The sequence below is a fragment of the Gasterosteus aculeatus genome, chromosome 1, assembly GCF_964276395.1.
Source record: "Gasterosteus aculeatus chromosome 1, fGasAcu3.hap1.1, whole genome shotgun sequence".
Taxonomy (NCBI): domain Eukaryota; kingdom Metazoa; phylum Chordata; class Actinopteri; order Perciformes; family Gasterosteidae; genus Gasterosteus; species Gasterosteus aculeatus.
Window position 1 is genome coordinate 28,647,603 of NC_135688.1, and position 16,074 is coordinate 28,663,676.

Genomic DNA, 16,074 nt, shown 5'->3' on the forward strand with positions numbered 1-16,074 from the left:
TATAATGTGTCGCTTTGACACAAAGATCTGCATGACCTGGATTGTATTATTTGATTTAGTTTTTTATGCAATTTGTATATACATATATTTTTATTTTTATTAGCTGTTTAACCCCAGAAGAGTAATAAAAAATGGCACATTTCAACACTTCAAAACTGGAAACGCTTATCTTCTTCTTTTTGGCATTCACAGCTGCTTTTTTTTTTGTTGCATATATTCTCTTTTTTCTCTTCTTTTTGAAAACGCCGCAATATATCACCTTTTGTCAGCGGCTCCCATCAAGTCTCTGCAGGTTGACTTGCGTATCGCGCTGGAATGCGCTGCCTGAAAACGGCGAAGCCGATCTGCGCCCGTTATCTCGCTGCAGCACGGGTGGTTTTTTTATTGTCCGCCCTCAAATGCTCTCTCCTCTCCTTATGTGTCCCCTTTCCCCCGCTGACGCTGTCCCTTTAAGACGCATTTAGATCTAAACTGAAAGCCTACCTCTTTGACAGTAAGTAAAAACGCTGCGCTGCTCCTGTTCACATCGTGGAAGCTGTGCACGTTCTGTGTCCTAGAAGCTACACCTCGATTTTTTTCACCGCGGACACGATGCTCCACTCACTCCTTCCTCGTTGCATGCCACGGGTCGATGGTGGGGGGGGGGGGTGGCAGACTGGACCCTCACCCTTAAGTGCACTAACTTCACTCCATCCTAGTTTTGACTTTTTTCTTCCGCCTCCTCTTAAATGTTTGCGGGAGACGGACGATAAAGGAAGCGCTGATAATCTGCCAGTGTTTTTCTTTCTCTCTCAGGTCTCTTTCACCCCCATTTTCCTTCTGCAGCAGCTTCTCTCACTTGATGATAATCGTTCCTTTATTAAAGAGTGGTGACCCCCCTCCGCACCTCTATAACGCTCAATTACGCTGCATCCAAATGGGTCTGGGTGATTTCATGACGCCCAACAATTGAATTTGTTGCCCGTGTTGTTCTCTAAGCTCCCATATCTGGGATTGAGGTGCAAAAACACAAATGTTTAAATGCGACACAGATAACACATACATGTAACAATGTTTACAGCATTCTTTTTAGTTCTCCCCCCAAACATCTCCCCCTGAATTATTCTGCTCACGAAGGATCCCTCCCTGCATTAATAATTCAGCGGCTGTGCCTTCTTTTAATCCGCATAACCACCGGGCGGGGCTCACCAGCAGCCTCCCGTACTCGGAGTAAACTATTGAAGTTTTGCCCAAGACGCGTCTCTAATTAGCTCGCTGACGGCGCCGCGCGGTGGAGGAAAAGGAACGCTTGAATATCAATAGAGATGCAATGAAAATACTCCAACTTTGTGCACGCTGCATCCTCACGTCATCATCGAGTGTTCTGTCGTTCCTTTGCGTTTACCTTCGAGGCCTCTGAGACGTCCCCCCTCTGTGTCCTGCACAGGCCCGGGGAACAACGCGGCGGCGGCGGGGATGGTCCAGTCCCAGTCCAGGGCCATGATCGCGGCCGCCGCCCGCCGCAGGGACACCAGCCACAACGAGCTGTACTACGAGGAGGCGGAGCACGAGAGGCGCGTCCGCAAGCGCAAATCGCGGTAAGCTCGGGGGGGAAAACGCGCTCTTCAGCTGCAGAACATTCCAGTCAGGAGTGAAACACTTTTCCCTTTCTCTTCATCTCCTCCCCAGACTGGTGGTGGCGGTGGAGGAGGCGTTCACGCACATCAAGCGCATGCAGGAGGAGGAGCAGAAGAAGGCCCCAGGGGACGTGATGGACCCCCGGGAGGCGGCGCAGGCCATCTTCCCGTCTATGGCGCGCGCCCTGCAGAAGTACCTGAGGACCACCAAGCAGCAGCACTGCCACAGCATGGAGAGCATCCAGCAGCACCTGGCCTTCTGTATCACCAACAACATGACGCCCAAGGTCCACACGCACTCCCTCTTTTGAGACGACCGCGTCCCACGTGAGCCGGCTGAGTTGTGATAACGCTGCTGGTGTGTCTGTCCTCTGCCCAGGCGTTCCTGGAGTGCTACCTGACGCCGGGTCCCACCCTGCAGTACGGCCGGGACCACTGGCTGGCCCGCAAGTGGACCCTGATCAGCGAGGCGTCGGTCACCAGCGGCCTGAAGGACGGCTCCACCTTCGTGCTCCGCTGCCTGGACTTTGGCCTGGTAGTGACCACCAAGAGGATCCCCTACATCCAGATGTCCGAGGAGTACATCGACCCCAAGTCACACAAGTTCGTGCTGCGGCTACAGTCCGAAACCTCCGTGTAGGACACCGAACTGCTTTTAAAAAAAATTCCTCACTCTGTTTTGTGGCTCTCAAATGTTTTCAGTTTGGGCTTGCGGTCTTTATTTTTATCTTTTTTTTGAGGGGCTTTGTTTTTATATATTATATATGAATTTATATATCACACTCACTTGTAATGTTTTGGATTTGGATGAAAACAAAAGAAAGGAGAATGTTGCACAATCACTCGTTCCTTTCTTCTGTTGGAGGCGAACTCTGACGTCCACACAGAGACTCCTTTATTTACACTGGACGGACGGGCGGACAAACCACTAAGGAATGGTGCATTAAACGCACAATGTGTATGTTTTCGTCAATGAAAAGAATTCCCCTCGACGCGACGGAATCTATGATATCGGACAGTTTTTTTCCCCTCCGCTATCTCGCCACTGCTCTTACAGCTGTGGCGCTCTCTGTGCCCGACTTCTCCAGGTGCAACACAGCAAAATCCAAGACGCGTCTCCACTCCACAGACAGACCGTGTTTAACTCACAGGAGACGCCAGACATTGTGCCCGTAAAACATTTCCTCCCTCCCTCCCTCCCTCCCTTCCCGCGTTCGGCTCAGTGACCTTCTTGGGGCTTCACAGCACCAAGGAGGAGAGACGGATAAACAGTACTACTGATCACGCCACATGAGGAGTACGTGGGTTACACAGCTGCAAAATAGAGGGAGAGAGTTCCTGTACTTCATTTGTAATCCATTTTCTAATTGTGATCCAAGTTGTTTTTTCACCCCCCAGCGTTTCCGGAACTGGTGGGAAAAGAGTGTTTTGACTTAATAGGCCTTCTGTTAAAGTTTCGATTTAAAAAAAGATAAGCCAAGAAGGAGAATTTGACTGGGTTGGGGATAAACGTGTTTCCTCAGATGTCAGTTGAATTAAATGTTTGTGTTGTGTGTGTTAAGCCTGTTAAGTAAATTAAAACTCACCTGGAAGAGAACATGAACATGAGGCAGTGAAGCACTACACCTTGTGGTCGTAGTGGGTATTACAACAACAACAACAAATAGAAAATGGATCACAATAATGTTTTCTTTCTTACTGGCCTTTTGCTTCAGGCATCCGCGTAGAGGGACGGGAACAACAGGTCCTCAGTTGGGAATCAAACCATGCACGTTGCAGTTGGCGCTAGATAACCCCGGCTGAAAGACCTTGGGGGGGGGGAATCCTCGGGTGGGAGGGGCGTTTATGCTGTGGAAATGAAGGTTTCACTGATTTTCTCGACTCGAAAAAGGGCGTCGCTAATACACGGCATCAAACAAATGATTGAACCTTCAGTGTTTGGATTCAGAGTGAATCACCAGTGAGAGCGGCAGCAGGGCGGATCCTCTCCCCCAACAGGACCGTCAGGTTTTCCTTTACTCCCTTGTCTCACCTCTGCTCTCCCACAAGCACGCTCGCCAGTAAGTCCTTGGAGGTCACAAGTGAGTCATTTCTCCTTCTGTTTTTTGATGAAGAAGAATCCAACTAGCTGCACTGAAAAGGAACCATTTTACAGCACGTCACACCCTGTTGGAACTGATCCAAGCAGATTCACCAAAGTGGTAAAGAGCTCATGTGTAACTCACCCAAGAAGGAAAATATAGTTGTCTGTGGCGCCGAGCAGAGTCCCCTACTGCCCCCTGGCTGCTGAGCGTAATACTGTCAGTTCCTCTTCGAGAGGGAAGCAGGGACATGTTTTCATTAAAGAATTACCTTCAAAAATGAACAAAAACTTGCAGTTCATGAAAGCAAAAATATTCGTTCACTGTAAACCGTTATTTTCTTGGTCACATTTTGTACCTACTGACAGATGAACATTGAATCATCCCAATGTGGCTCTGCCTCCTGTTATACACTGTAACTATTTATGTATACAAGCATGTCTGTGTGTGAGTGTGTGTGTGTGTGTGTCTGTGTGTGTGTGTATGCCATTCCAGTTCACACAACCAGCCTTTACACCCCCCTCCTCCTCCACATCACCACCGTCTGCCACGCTGTTTCCAGGTTACAAGCCTTTGTATATCGGGACAGCTCTGTGATGATGATGATGACAGTGCGAGGCAAGACTTGTTTCTCTTTCACAGGTATGAGAATTTCTATGAACAAAAAAATAAACATTTTTATGGAAATTTGTAAAAGTGCTGTTTGAGACCATGTGGGAAAAATGAGATAGATGCCTTGTGTTGTGATTAGGGACTTTTTTATTGAGGCTTTTTGTCTCTTTTGTCAGAGGCCACTATAATGGATTTACTTTTATTTTACCTTAAGAATTTGTTAAGATTTTTTAAGATTGTCAATTTTGCAATGCAATAACAAATCGGATCATCGTGGGCTACCGTAGAAAAAGTTTATCACTGGTGATTTGGATTTGTCCCCATTCTCCCTGCAATCAAACTGCATGTCTATTTTTCTCTCTCTCTTTCATTACCACTCTGCCTTTGTTCCACACTCGCTCCTCAGCATCTCCATATGCAGTAGTTTCCGTGCCCCGGCTGCAGGCTACGCCAGCACTCTGCTCTGTCGCTGCCCATTAAGCACCCGGTACTGCTGCCTAGCGCTCCAGAGCCAAATTCCAGCTTGTCTGGCCGTGATTTGGTGGCTTTTTTTTTTTTTTTCTTGCCGAAAAGCTCTGAGGTAATTGGCCTGCCATCAGCCTGTCAGACCTGCGCACCCAGGCCTCGTGGGTAAATGAATGTTGGGGCGTCCAGGCGCTGAAAACAAACAGACCTGCACCCTCCGCGAGCGCGTGGACGGCCTGTCGGAACTCATCTGTCCCCGTCCTAATCCCCCCACACCCCGCTGGCTGAAGGGCGAGAGGAGGATGAGGAGCATTTGCATCTAAATGGAATTTTCTTTTTTGTATCCCCCCCCCTCACCCTTCCCACTGTCTCTATTTGTTTGGTAATGACTTTGGTCACGTGAGAGAATTCAGTCCTCCTGCCGCGGCGGCACTCATGTAAAACACCATCACACTTGACATTCGCAGGGATTATGTCACCCGAAGGCCCCCGTAGAGCCCCGTGTCACCGCCCGGTTCCCTTTCTCCCTCCGGAGAGGTGGTGTCTTCTGCCCTCGGGTCACGTTTATACGCTCACACCGCTAACCTCCCTCGGAGTATGTTTGAATCCCACACGCCATGAAAAACATCCTGTTTAGTCTTAAGCCTCACCGTCCAGGTCCCTTTCTCCCGTTACGAGGAGTAATGATACTGAATTATTCACAGACGTTTTAATAATTCAAGCTTGATGACCGAGGCAGGAAATGTGCCATATTGTTGTCTGGACCTTCCTAATGAGGGTTAGAAGTGTATCACTTCCACACCCGAAAAACAGCGGCAGTTCACACATTAAAGTTCACATAGCTGTTGTTTACTTTTATTAAGGCCTGAATAAATCCCCCAAAAAACAATTTATACTGTATTTCACAAAAAATGGTTGTTATTTATTGTCACACATCATTTACGTCAACCTAAAAGCTGCTACAATCAATATATTGTGTTAACAGAGGAAATGGGATCGATATCTGTCTGAAAAAAACTCATGAGGTCAAGCAAAGATGTGAAGAAGAATTCATGAGGACTGGAAGAGACCATGTAGCTTCCTTTATTACAGTACCTTTTGATAGCATTTAGAGGATTCCACGTTTTTGTTTCACTCGGTTAGGAGCCTTCTTAATGAAAATGTAATACTATTACGTTCAGCCTAGCAGCAAGCAGCAGTGGGGCGAGAATAGCAGCTGGCTAACATTGTGCAGCATTTAGCAAGCTGACATTGTGTAGCATTTATCTAGCTGACATTGTGTAGCATTTAGAAACTTAAGAGCCAGAGAATATAACTCTGTTTTGGGTGGGGGACCTAAACAGAGCTAGCGGCAGGGCGGAAATTCAACTAGCATTTATCATTTGACAACACAAGCCAATGGTGCTTCTCGTCTGCTGGATGACATTTTGTCCCCAAAGGGCCAGAATCTATGAATCGACCTTCCGCCAGGTCTGTTTTATCTACTATTTAGCCATATGTTGCCTTTTAGTTTCGCTTCATTTGAATTATTTGGTTGAACTTTTAAGCAATGTGGTTGTAATGTGCCCAACGAGTTCAGTCTTCCGACCCAGGTTTGAACTTCTGCCCCTCGCCTTCGGGTTAGTCGTCTCCATCCTCCTCGTCCGGGTCGTGACTCTCGCTGCTGTCCTCCGGGGCGTAGCCGTCGAGGTCCTCTTGGTCGTCTGCGGGCTCATCGTCGTCCTCCGTGTTCACCCTTCCCGACAGGACGTCCTCAATCCAGTCCTCCAGCTCCTCGGGGGTGGGCAGGTCCTCGTCGTTGGACATGTCCAGCCACACGCTGTCGGCCTGGAACAAGGGAGCAACCAACAAGGTCACGGTGGGTTGATCCGCGACTGGGAGGTCTTAATGTCCACACCGCTACTTACATCTGTGACGTTCACCACACCTATCTGAGGTCTGAACAGGTCCAACTTGAAGGTTTTTTCCCAGTAGGTTGTCAGCTGGAAGGATGGCGAGACAAATTAGCTTAGAGAGTCGGCGACAAATCAATTTGAATCTCTTGTTTGGGAAATAATGGGGGCTGATGAGGCAGAACCAGAGGGAAGTCGTCGGGGTCGATCCACACGATGCTGAGCTCCGGGTTGTTGGTGTTGTCTCTTGCCACGTCTTTCAGGATCTCCAGGAACTCATAGCCATCTGGGGGTGAAAGAACGAAAGAAGAAGAAGAAGAGTAACCTGAGCTCAGATTCAGGCGCTGAAGAAACAAAGGAGGGAAACAACTGCAAAATAAAAAAGGGGGAGGGGGGAAAAGACCTGGATCTTCCTCCTCTGCAAATGCCACAATGTGAATTCCGTCCATGTCGTCCTCCTGGGGATCCAAACACAGTTCAGCGATGTAACTCAACTCTGCTCGAGACAAACCTATGAGACGGAAACATCTACTTACCCAGGTTTCAAACATATTTTCCGCCCGGAGCTTCCTCAAGGTAGCCCTGTAAAGAGCGAATGTTTAACCAGGTTCTAAGAGGCATTGAAGTAACGATGAGAATGGGATTATCTAGTCGACCTTCTGTGCTGGTTGACGAACTCGACGATGTCCATCTCCGACAGAGGTCTGCCGGGCAGGATGGCCGGCTCCTCCATGAACGGCTCGTAGAAATTCACCTCATTCATTTTGAGGGAGAGATGCTTGGCTACCTTCAGAAACACCACATGGCAGGATGTCAACGGTGAGCGGGCAGAGGGAACGGTGGTCGAGGGGGTTTGTTATGCGAGTGGCTAAATATTGATCCTTGGCTTGGGACTATAAATACAGGTAAGGACTGTAAAAACTTACAGATTTATCAAATGTTGCAAAGAACTTGATGTAAGGTTGAAAACGCTCCGAGGCCTCCTGAAAAGCTTTGTAGTCTGAGAAAAAGGGAGAGGGTGAGAGATGGATCAGGAACTGGCTGAAATACAGAAAGATTAAACAATGGGACTTCATCATTCCCATTCTTCTCACATCCACGGCCCAAATCTCCTGTATGCGATCATGGAGGCAAGCGGTGGAGCGCGCTCGCTTCATTCAATTTCCCATCATGATTCCACTGTTTTCACCCAAAGTAACAACGTCTCCCTTAATACAGTTTCATACGCTCGTAACGCGCTCCTGGCTCTGCTCCCAACAAGGTCACGACCAAGGACCAAGCTATCTCTGGACAGAAATAGGCTCCATAATGAAACGGTATGCTACCGTCGTATCTCGTCAGATAGCAGCTTCCTTGTCTCCCTTTTTTTCAGAGGAACTATAATTGCAGTTTGACCTATTAGACAGCGAACTAGAAGCTATTTAAAGGCCCTCGTGGGGCCGAGTGAGAACGCCACAGTCTAGAATCAGGTTTCCCGTTGCATGGTGATGTTGCTCTATTAGCCTCTAGATCCCATCGGCGTCTGGGGAACAGTGAGGCGACTTTAAGAGGACGGAGGAACAGTGTAGAATCAATTTTTTTTTTTTTAAACCTATCAACCCTTCGTATATGTGTTTGTTAATATAAACACAAATGCATTGGTAGATACGTCTCTCGCTAAAATAGACGCTAAAACGAGTCAGGTGGGAAACTAACAAGAATCTTCTCCCTTGAAGTAGCCAATGAGGCGGATGTCCTCCTCCATCCTCTCAAAGGCTCGGAGCTCCATGGCGGTGTTGAGCATCTCCACCGGGTCCTCCAGCACCTGGCGGGCAGTATGACACAGGTAAGGGTTTTTTCCGAGCAGAAAGTCTGGACATATTTTGATACCGCGCTCAAATTTGTACGTCTGATACGCCAGCTGCCTTTAGCTTAGTTTAGCATGTGGAATGGAGAAAGTGGGGCAAAAACTAAACCAGGTTTGTCCAGCTGGAATAAAACCTGTCTCCTAAAACAACTAAAGGTCTCTGGTTATCACGTTTTATCTAATTTATTTAATCTTTCCAGGATACAAACTACTTCGAAGTTGGGTACCAGACCATTCAATTATATTCATATTAAATCCTTTAACCCTCAAGGGAAAAGTGACATGAAAGTTGCTCTTTCTGAATCTTGTATTGCTATAAAATACATCGTTTGGGTGCATCTTAATGAGACAGCATGCAGTTAATTGCTTGACAATATCTTCTTTCATTGGAAGCCAAGATTACACATTAGATTTCTTTTTTGAAAGCCGCACACGATTGTCCACTCACATCCAACAGGAACTCCACAAGTGTGTCTGCTGAGAGCTCCCCATCAAACTCAATGACTCGGTCGTCCTTGAAGACATACAAGCTGCCCACCTCCTCCAGACCTAATTAAAAGGGAGCATGGGATTTTAAGAAAGCTCATATCAGGGATTTGTATTTTGGAGAAGAGTAGCAAAGGGAGAGGATTTTACAGAACAATCGATGAACATCAACAACATGAGTCCAGATGTTCAGCATTCACAGTAATAAAACAAATACCGTGGAATAAGAACATATGAGTCATACCCAGTTTTCTGGCTACTTTGGCATCCTTCTGGGAGTCCACCATCCCAAAACCGATGCCTCTGTTCTCCAGGACCTGAGCTGTGAGCTGTGAGTTCAAACAGGCAATTGACAGTCAACGTAGAGTCATTGAAAATCATCTAAACTGGAAAAAAAAAACTGTCGCTGTGGCCAGAAAGGAAGTTGACGTTTTGGTACTCGGATCTAAATTTGATTGTAAAATAAATTTTGCGACTGGTGTTGAAACTGGATGTCTAATTGTTGATCCGTACAGTAATCTCAGGTGGTTTGTCCCAATAAGATTTAACCAAGAAAAGCTCCAACTACAACTTGTTGCAAATGCAGCCGCCCGACGTTGAACACAGATTACCTATTGTGTGTTAACCATGTTGTAAACTTGAGTTTCAAACAAATCTAGATTGTCGAAAGCAGTTAAAAAGATGTCTGCTACTTCAGCACCATGGACAGCTCCACTGCTACATGGTCCACGGAATTATGTTTTGTTATTCTATCCAAGATGCATGAGCTTGTTTTTATCTATTTTTAAATTTTGCTTTTCTTTTTTGTTATTATTTTCAATTATTATTTTTAAACATTTGAGGTCAATAGAGGGATTTAGTGGGCGGCACTGGCTCCGTCATGGGGCAGGATCTGCCACCCTGAATGAGGGGTCAGTACCTTGTCTGCTTTGTATCTGAGGGATACAAAGCAGACTTTGCAGTTGAGACTTGTGACCTTCTAGTTCTTGAAACTGAAATGCTTTAACTGTTTAACTCTGTTGATCGGTGGGGGATGAAAACACCGCGGGCGTGTCTGAGCTTGCATCCACAGCCGCAGCTTCTGCCGTCTCCGTCAGCACATCTTTTCACTGCACAGGTGCGTTTGTCAGTATGTGTGAGGGCTTGAAGCCCCCTGTGGAGTTCACTCAGGGCTGCTCTCAGCAGGAGAAAGAAATGCACATTCAGTAACGCCCCAGAAGAGGCTGTGGTTGTGTTGACCTGAACTTGTTCCGTGCTTTCAGTGCACGACGCGCCACAGGAAAGCAAAATTAAAAACATGCTTTCATCTTGCGAATATGACAAGAAGTTAAGCAAGTCGAATCATTTCTGGTTCACAGCCAGATAGTAAATAGTTTTGGGAACAAGCTCTAATTAGCCAAATGACCTGGAAACCATCGCTGGAAACTGACAGAATAGCCCCAAAGGATTAAGCTCAACAAAAGAGGTCATATACGCCAATATTTTCTCTGGTGTCGGTTTCTTTGCTGCTTTTCTCCTGTTATACATTATTTTCAAAAATGTACAGTAATTCAAAGGTTTAGACACATTTTCTCATTCAATTCAATGAGAAAGTGTGTCCAAACTTTTGACTTCTGTATATCTCTTGATTTCAGAATGTTCAGAATCAAACAAAGCGAGACAGTTGAATGTTTGAGAAAGTGATTAATCAATATCGGCCAGTCCATTTTTGTTCATGTTGAGATGCAGGGAAAAGCGAGAACAAGATTCAGGAAATGCAGATGTTAAAATGCCATGTTTGGCGATCTATATTTTATAATATCATTTTTCTAGGTTTATAAATTACAAACATTTGGCTTTGTTCCGATTTAGTTTTCTAACGTTTTATAGATTACAAAAAATCGATAAAACCGCTCATAGATTTCCAGTGTGTGGGCTCTCTGACCGGTTGGACTGTACTATTTATTTGTTTATTTGATAAGGATCGGTGCACATTAATAAAAGCATTGTTGTAAATGTGCCACAGTTAACCAAAGGGCTGTTTTTTCTGTGTCCCAAGTGACCACCTTCTCCCTTCTCCTCCTCACCTCCAGCACCAGCTCCGTCATCTGGAACCGCTTCTGCAGGCCCTTGCTGGCGGGCAGCGGCTCGTGGTAGAACAGGCACAGCAGGTCGTATCGCTTCAGAGCTTTCTTGTAGTTGCGCTCGCTGACGTCCAGCACCCTGTCCCTGCCATCAAAGTTGGGAAACTCCAGACCTTCCTCGGCGCCGCAAAAGAGAACCAGGTGGAGAAAAAGGCCCGACAGCAGCCAGAGCCACGTCCGCCGCATCCTCGTAGCCGGGAGAACAAAGTTGGCAGATCAGAGAACCTCTCGAGGGCCCAGCTTGCGGAGTGTCAAAATTTGGAGATAAAGGAGATTTAGATTTGATCTCTGTTAACCCACCAAGCAAATGTGAAATATTCTCACAAGTATTTAATCCCCGTAGTCTTTTGTCTTCTTGCTTCTCCCTTTATCTCTCCCTCTCCACCTGTATTCTGTCTCCTCCTCTCTCTCCGTCACTCAGTTCTACCGCCTCAAATCTCCTAGGAGGGTCTCTTTCTTTCACCCTTTTTTTCTTTCTCTGCCCGAGAAACTTGTTGCAACGGCCCATGGGCAATTATCCATGTGATGGTCCCTTTTTTTACATGTCTGAATTTATGTCAAGGACGTGAGCATTTCATTAGCTATTTAATTATCTTTGATTCTACAATGTGTGCATTTGGAAAGTGGATGCCATGCTATAAAAACGAACAAATAATTGAATTGCAATCATACAAACAGGCTGAATGTGAAATGGAAAAGAGATTTTGTAGGAAAATCCCTTGGTCGTCTAAATATTACGGTAACGTGACCTTTAAATGCATTACCGTAACTACGGTATTCAGCCCAAAGTAGCAGATCCCAGATCGCGGCGTCGTTTCTCCTCCCCAGACAGAGCTGAAGGATAGCATTAAAAAATGGAGTGTTCTTGGCTGTGGAGGTTTTTAATACTGTTGCAGCTTTATGTTTTAGGTTTGGTCCCCGCGTCAGGTAATGCATATTCAAACAAGTACGACGATATTTAAACGGGGTGCTGGGACTTTTTCTACTTTCGCTGTAACTACTTGAGCCCACTTCTGGTGTAAAGAGTCATTCATCGGTTCCCGAGCTAGCTTACTAGCCTACGAGCTAACTTAACACAGCTAACCGTGCTAACTTCATGGCTGGGATGAGTTTTGGTTAAACGTTTCGCTTCTAATATTATGAAATCATTTATGTTAATTAAAATGTTTGCATTCATTGATGCTGTGTGTGTTCTTGCCACAAATTAGCTGACTGTTAAGTTAGAAAGAACCATTAAAAGCTGTTGCTTGCCTGTCTGTCAGTATTTACTCAGCTTCAAGTAGTTATTAATTCACTGGGTGGAAAAATGAATAACAATAGAGAAATGTCATATATTTTAGGTATTTTTAGGACACTAGCCTTAATGAGGTACTGACTCAATAAACTCTTCCTTATCGGATACATCAGTCTTGTGACTTGTGTATTCTGACACTATTTCCCATCGTTTGTAGGTCAACAGTGGAAAGAAATTGGAGACAAGATCGCCAATGCAGTTAACAGGCACACGCCGTGCAACCCTGTTAACTGCAGCTGCCATTTGAGGTGAGTGCGACCTTCTCGTTACAGGACACGGTTCTATGATGTGAATTTGATCATCTCCATGTTGCCTTTCCTCTGCCGTTCTCCACTTCTGACCTCCAGTGTCCTACGAGACGACCTGCGGCCCTTTAAAGGGAGAATCTCTGAGGATGTCATGGCTACGACCGTCCAGAGAGGGGTGGGCACCCACTACCAGATCATCGGTCACAAGCTGTACAGGGAACACAACTGCATGTTTCCTGCCAGGTGAGAAAGAAACGGTGCCCGGTGGGATTATTTGTAGTGTTTGATTGCTTCAGAAGTATCAAAAAGCACATGACTTGCTCATTCCCAACATAGGCAGAGAGTATGCATACTGCATTGATCATAAGTGTAGAGTCTGTTTCCAGGTGCAGCGGAGTGGAGCATTTCATCCTGGAGGTGATTGACAGGTTACCCGACTTGGAGATGGTGGTAAACGTGAGGGATTATCCGCAAGTCCCCACCTGGGTGCAGCCAACCCTGCCCGTCTTCTCTTTCAGTAAGGTCAGAACTTTAGGTCTCGTTATTAAAACAGACACACACACACACACACACACGTGATGGCGGTTATTGAAACCTATAACTGGTTATGACGCATGTGTTTTTGATCTGAGTAGACGGCGGACTACCAGGACATCATGTACCCAGCGTGGACGTTTTGGGAGGGAGGGCCCGCTGTGTGGCCGATATACCCCACTGGACTGGGAAGATGGGATCTGATGAGGGATGACCTAAAAAAGTATGGTTTCATTTGTGCTGTTTAATGGTATTCTACATTTAAACCAGTATTTACAAAAGAAGAAAAGTATCCGTTGAACATAGTGTGGTGTGGGTCTTGGTAGATCTTCAGCACGGTGGCCATGGAAGCAGAAAGTGTCCAAAGGATTCTTCAGAGGCTCCAGGTCAGCCCTGCGGCTTTGACTTTTACCCAGCTGCAACCAGCTGCAAAGCTCCGACTTTTGAATCGTTGTCTTCTCTGTTTACTTCGACAGGACCAGTCCGGAGCGCGACCCTCTGATCCTTCTGTCCAGAGAGGCTCCACAGCTGGTGGACGCAGAGTACACCAAGAACCAGGCCTGGAAGTCGGAGAGGGTCAGTGACGCTGACACCACGCCAGGGTCACGCACACAGTCATAACCGTTATAAGATATTATTGTAACTTGTGTCATTCCAAAAAGGAATCTTGTGTTTTTATTTACCAGCCCATGTTTATCTGACTGTTTTTAGGACACACTGGGGAGTCCCCCGGCCAAAGAAATCCCACTGGTAGATCACTGCAAATACAAGTGAGCAGAATTGTAGATCAAGGACAAACGTGGTTCACTGAGAAACATTTGCGAGGGGCGTTAACGGTCCGACGCGCCCTTTGCTGTATTCTCTCCAGGTATTTGTTCAACTTCCGAGGCGTGGCGGCCAGCTTCCGCCTGAAACATCTCTTCCTCTGTGGTTCCCTGGTGTTTCACGTGGGGGACGAGTGGCAGGAGTTTTTCTACCCCCAGCTGCGGCCCTGGGTGCACTACATCCCGGTCAAGCAGGACCTCTCCGATGTCAGGTATGTACTGGTGTCAGACGTTATTTATTAATTATATCTGATATTTATAATCAGTTAGCCCTCCCTGACGGGGAACTGCTGTGTATTACCAACTGCAATTGTATTTAATGCAATTGCACATGTGGTCTGGCTTTGAAGAGAGCGTAGTACACCCGTCAGAAAGGGCTCCCTGATGGCGAAACAAAGCCGTGGAAATAAACTAAACATAGTGTAGACTAGACCTGATATTGATATTTTATTTGCTGTGTAAAATTCTGCTTCTCCCCCCCTCCCTCTCTTCCATATATAGGCCCCAAATACTTGCACACGTAAAGGCATTACTGATGTATAAATCCAACAGGTTACATGTTTATATTCACAATCAAGTATGCCAGCACTTGAATGAACGGACTCTCTTTTATTGGGGTGCGTAAAGTCAGTGGGACTCCGTGTGCTCGCTGATCCATGACTTGTCTTCTCAGGGAACTACTCCAGTTCGTCCAAGAGAACGATGCCGTCGCGCGGGAGATTGCCACGAGGTGACGCAACGCATTTAATGCTTGAATTATTACGCCGCGGCTCCGTGAGTGGAGTGAGGTATTAATTTTCTTCCGCTCTGTCTTCCGCACAGGGGTAAAGAATTCATCGTCGACCACCTGCGGATGCGAGACGTGTCCTGCTACTGGGAAAGACTCCTCGCAGAGTTTGGCCGCCTCCTCTCATACAAACCAAGGAGGAAGGAGAACTACAACCAGATCGTCCAGAGAGCCGGCAAGACGGAGCTATGAGGGCGACAGCCTCTGGGACCCGGGGCGGCTGTGGTGAGGGGAGAACTCTAGATGATGAATGTAAACGCTGCACCACGGCGACATCATTTCTGTTTCGAAGGAGCACCAAGTGTCGGCTATCCGCTCTTCTTTTATCTCCCCCCAATTTAGCTAGTCTGAAGCTTAGTCAGTATTTGTTTGTCATAGCTGTACCTTAGTATGTGGATGTTGATACACAAATAACATATCCTTTTACAATCAAACACTTGAAATGATGAAGGCACTTGAAAATGACAAGGTTGTAAGGTTTTAATTCAATGAACATTTCACGCACAGCTGTGGAGCACATTACTCTTTAAGTTTAGACACATGAAGTGCGATGCTGACTGCTGCTCAAATATCCACCAAGGATGTACCAATAATACTAGTTATAGCTGCTGCTGCGACATATTGAATGGAGTCTAATGTATTTCAAGGCATTTCTAGAAACTGATTTGAACAATATGTAATGCTTATTTGCATTTTCTTCATCCAGCTTTTTCTGTATGAAGAAAGGTCTGTTTTTTTTATTCTACTCGTGATTCTAAAAGTCCACATCCAACCTGGTTCTATTCATTTTATTAATACAAGTGGCAGGAAATCGATACTTGGTTGTATGTTTAGTACAGGGAATCTGTTGTTGACGGGGAGGTGCTCCTCTCTGCTGGACAACCAGGAACACTGCAGCCTTCAAGTGTCTTCACAACATGTCCACGTCGGGGGGAAATTACTTGTTTGTTGCAATTGTGTCGTCAATGTCTGCAATTGGAGGTTTTCTCCCGTATGTTGTTCATTAACCAGTTATTATTAAATACTTTCACTAAGTGCCAATGGTAAGCAATAATGACAACAAGGAAACCGTTGCAATTTGATCTTTTTGTGTTTCTAAGAAACACCCTTGGAAAAGAATGTCTGTGTGTCGTGCTAGATGATGGATAGCTGATATATAGTTGAATATGTTGTAGTATTCATATTGTGTATATCCTTCCGCATTGATTGGATTTTTTCAATAAACCGTTTGTTGAAACCCGTACCGAGACCTCTTTATGTCCCGCG

At 46.1% G+C, this 16,074-nt stretch overlaps 3 protein-coding genes across 14 annotated transcripts in view; 2 read left to right on the forward strand and 1 right to left on the reverse strand.

Annotated features, from left to right (window-relative positions):
- Positions 1-4,384, forward strand: part of LOC120820747 (vang-like protein 1) — a 31,694-nt gene extending 27,310 nt beyond the window's left edge. For all 11 annotated transcript variants that reach the window (XM_040178871.2, XM_040178897.2, XM_078101992.1 and 8 more), the window contains 3 exons: positions 1,427-1,577; positions 1,669-1,903; positions 1,996-4,384. In XM_040178871.2, the coding sequence (XP_040034805.2) occupies positions 1,427-1,577; positions 1,669-1,903; positions 1,996-2,256 (647 nt within the window). In that variant the 3' untranslated portion in view covers positions 2,257-4,384. The remainder of the gene's footprint in view (positions 1-1,426; positions 1,578-1,668; positions 1,904-1,995) is intronic.
- Positions 4,385-5,601: 1,217 nt separating this feature from the next.
- On the reverse strand, positions 5,602-11,619 carry LOC120820778 (calsequestrin-2). The gene is made up of 11 exons (XM_040178930.2): positions 11,065-11,619; positions 9,243-9,327; positions 8,961-9,061; positions 8,362-8,470; positions 7,593-7,666; positions 7,323-7,453; positions 7,203-7,248; positions 7,070-7,124; positions 6,852-6,952; positions 6,682-6,756; positions 5,602-6,601 (listed from the first exon to the last, which is right to left on the reverse strand). The coding sequence occupies exons 1-11, from the start codon at positions 11,305-11,307 to the stop codon at positions 6,395-6,397; spliced, it is 1,227 nt and encodes a 408-aa protein (XP_040034864.1). The 5' UTR covers positions 11,308-11,619; the 3' UTR covers positions 5,602-6,394.
- Positions 8,385-16,051, forward strand: poglut1 (protein O-glucosyltransferase 1). Of its 2 annotated transcripts, XM_078102017.1 has the most exons (12): positions 8,385-8,491; positions 11,071-11,262; positions 12,573-12,663; positions 12,763-12,906; positions 13,050-13,185; positions 13,299-13,420; positions 13,524-13,583; positions 13,674-13,773; positions 13,909-13,967; positions 14,066-14,233; positions 14,695-14,751; positions 14,844-16,051. In XM_078102017.1, exons 4-12 carry the CDS (start codon positions 12,815-12,817, stop codon positions 14,998-15,000), a joined length of 951 nt encoding a protein of 316 aa, XP_077958143.1. In that variant the 5' UTR covers positions 8,385-8,491; positions 11,071-11,262; positions 12,573-12,663; positions 12,763-12,814; the 3' UTR covers positions 15,001-16,051. The 2 variants fall into 2 exon arrangements, with proteins under 2 accessions (XP_077958143.1, XP_040034875.1); XM_040178941.2 differs by lacking the exons at positions 8,385-8,491; positions 11,071-11,262 and adding an exon at positions 11,673-12,048.
- Positions 16,052-16,074: the final 23 nt, after the last annotated feature.

Coding starts and splice junctions, on each gene's coding strand:
- LOC120820778 (XM_040178930.2), bottom strand. CDS start 11,307: ATGCGGCGGACGTGGCTCTGGCTGCTGTCGGGCCTTTTTCTCCACCTG. Junction 7,667..8,361: donor CTTCAAGGGAGAAGATTCTT/GTTAGTTTCCCA, acceptor CCTTTTTCTCAG/ACTACAAAGCTTTTCAGGAG. Junction 6,757..6,851: donor ACCCCGACGACTTCCCTCTG/GTTCTGCCTCAT, acceptor CCATCCTTCCAG/CTGACAACCTACTGGGAAAA.
- poglut1 (XM_040178941.2), top strand. CDS start 11,976: ATGGAGTGTTCTTGGCTGTGGAGGTTTTTAATACTGTTGCAGCTTTAT. Junction 12,907..13,049: donor AACTGCATGTTTCCTGCCAG/GTGAGAAAGAAA, acceptor GTCTGTTTCCAG/GTGCAGCGGAGTGGAGCATT. Junction 14,234..14,694: donor CAGGACCTCTCCGATGTCAG/GTATGTACTGGT, acceptor TTGTCTTCTCAG/GGAACTACTCCAGTTCGTCC.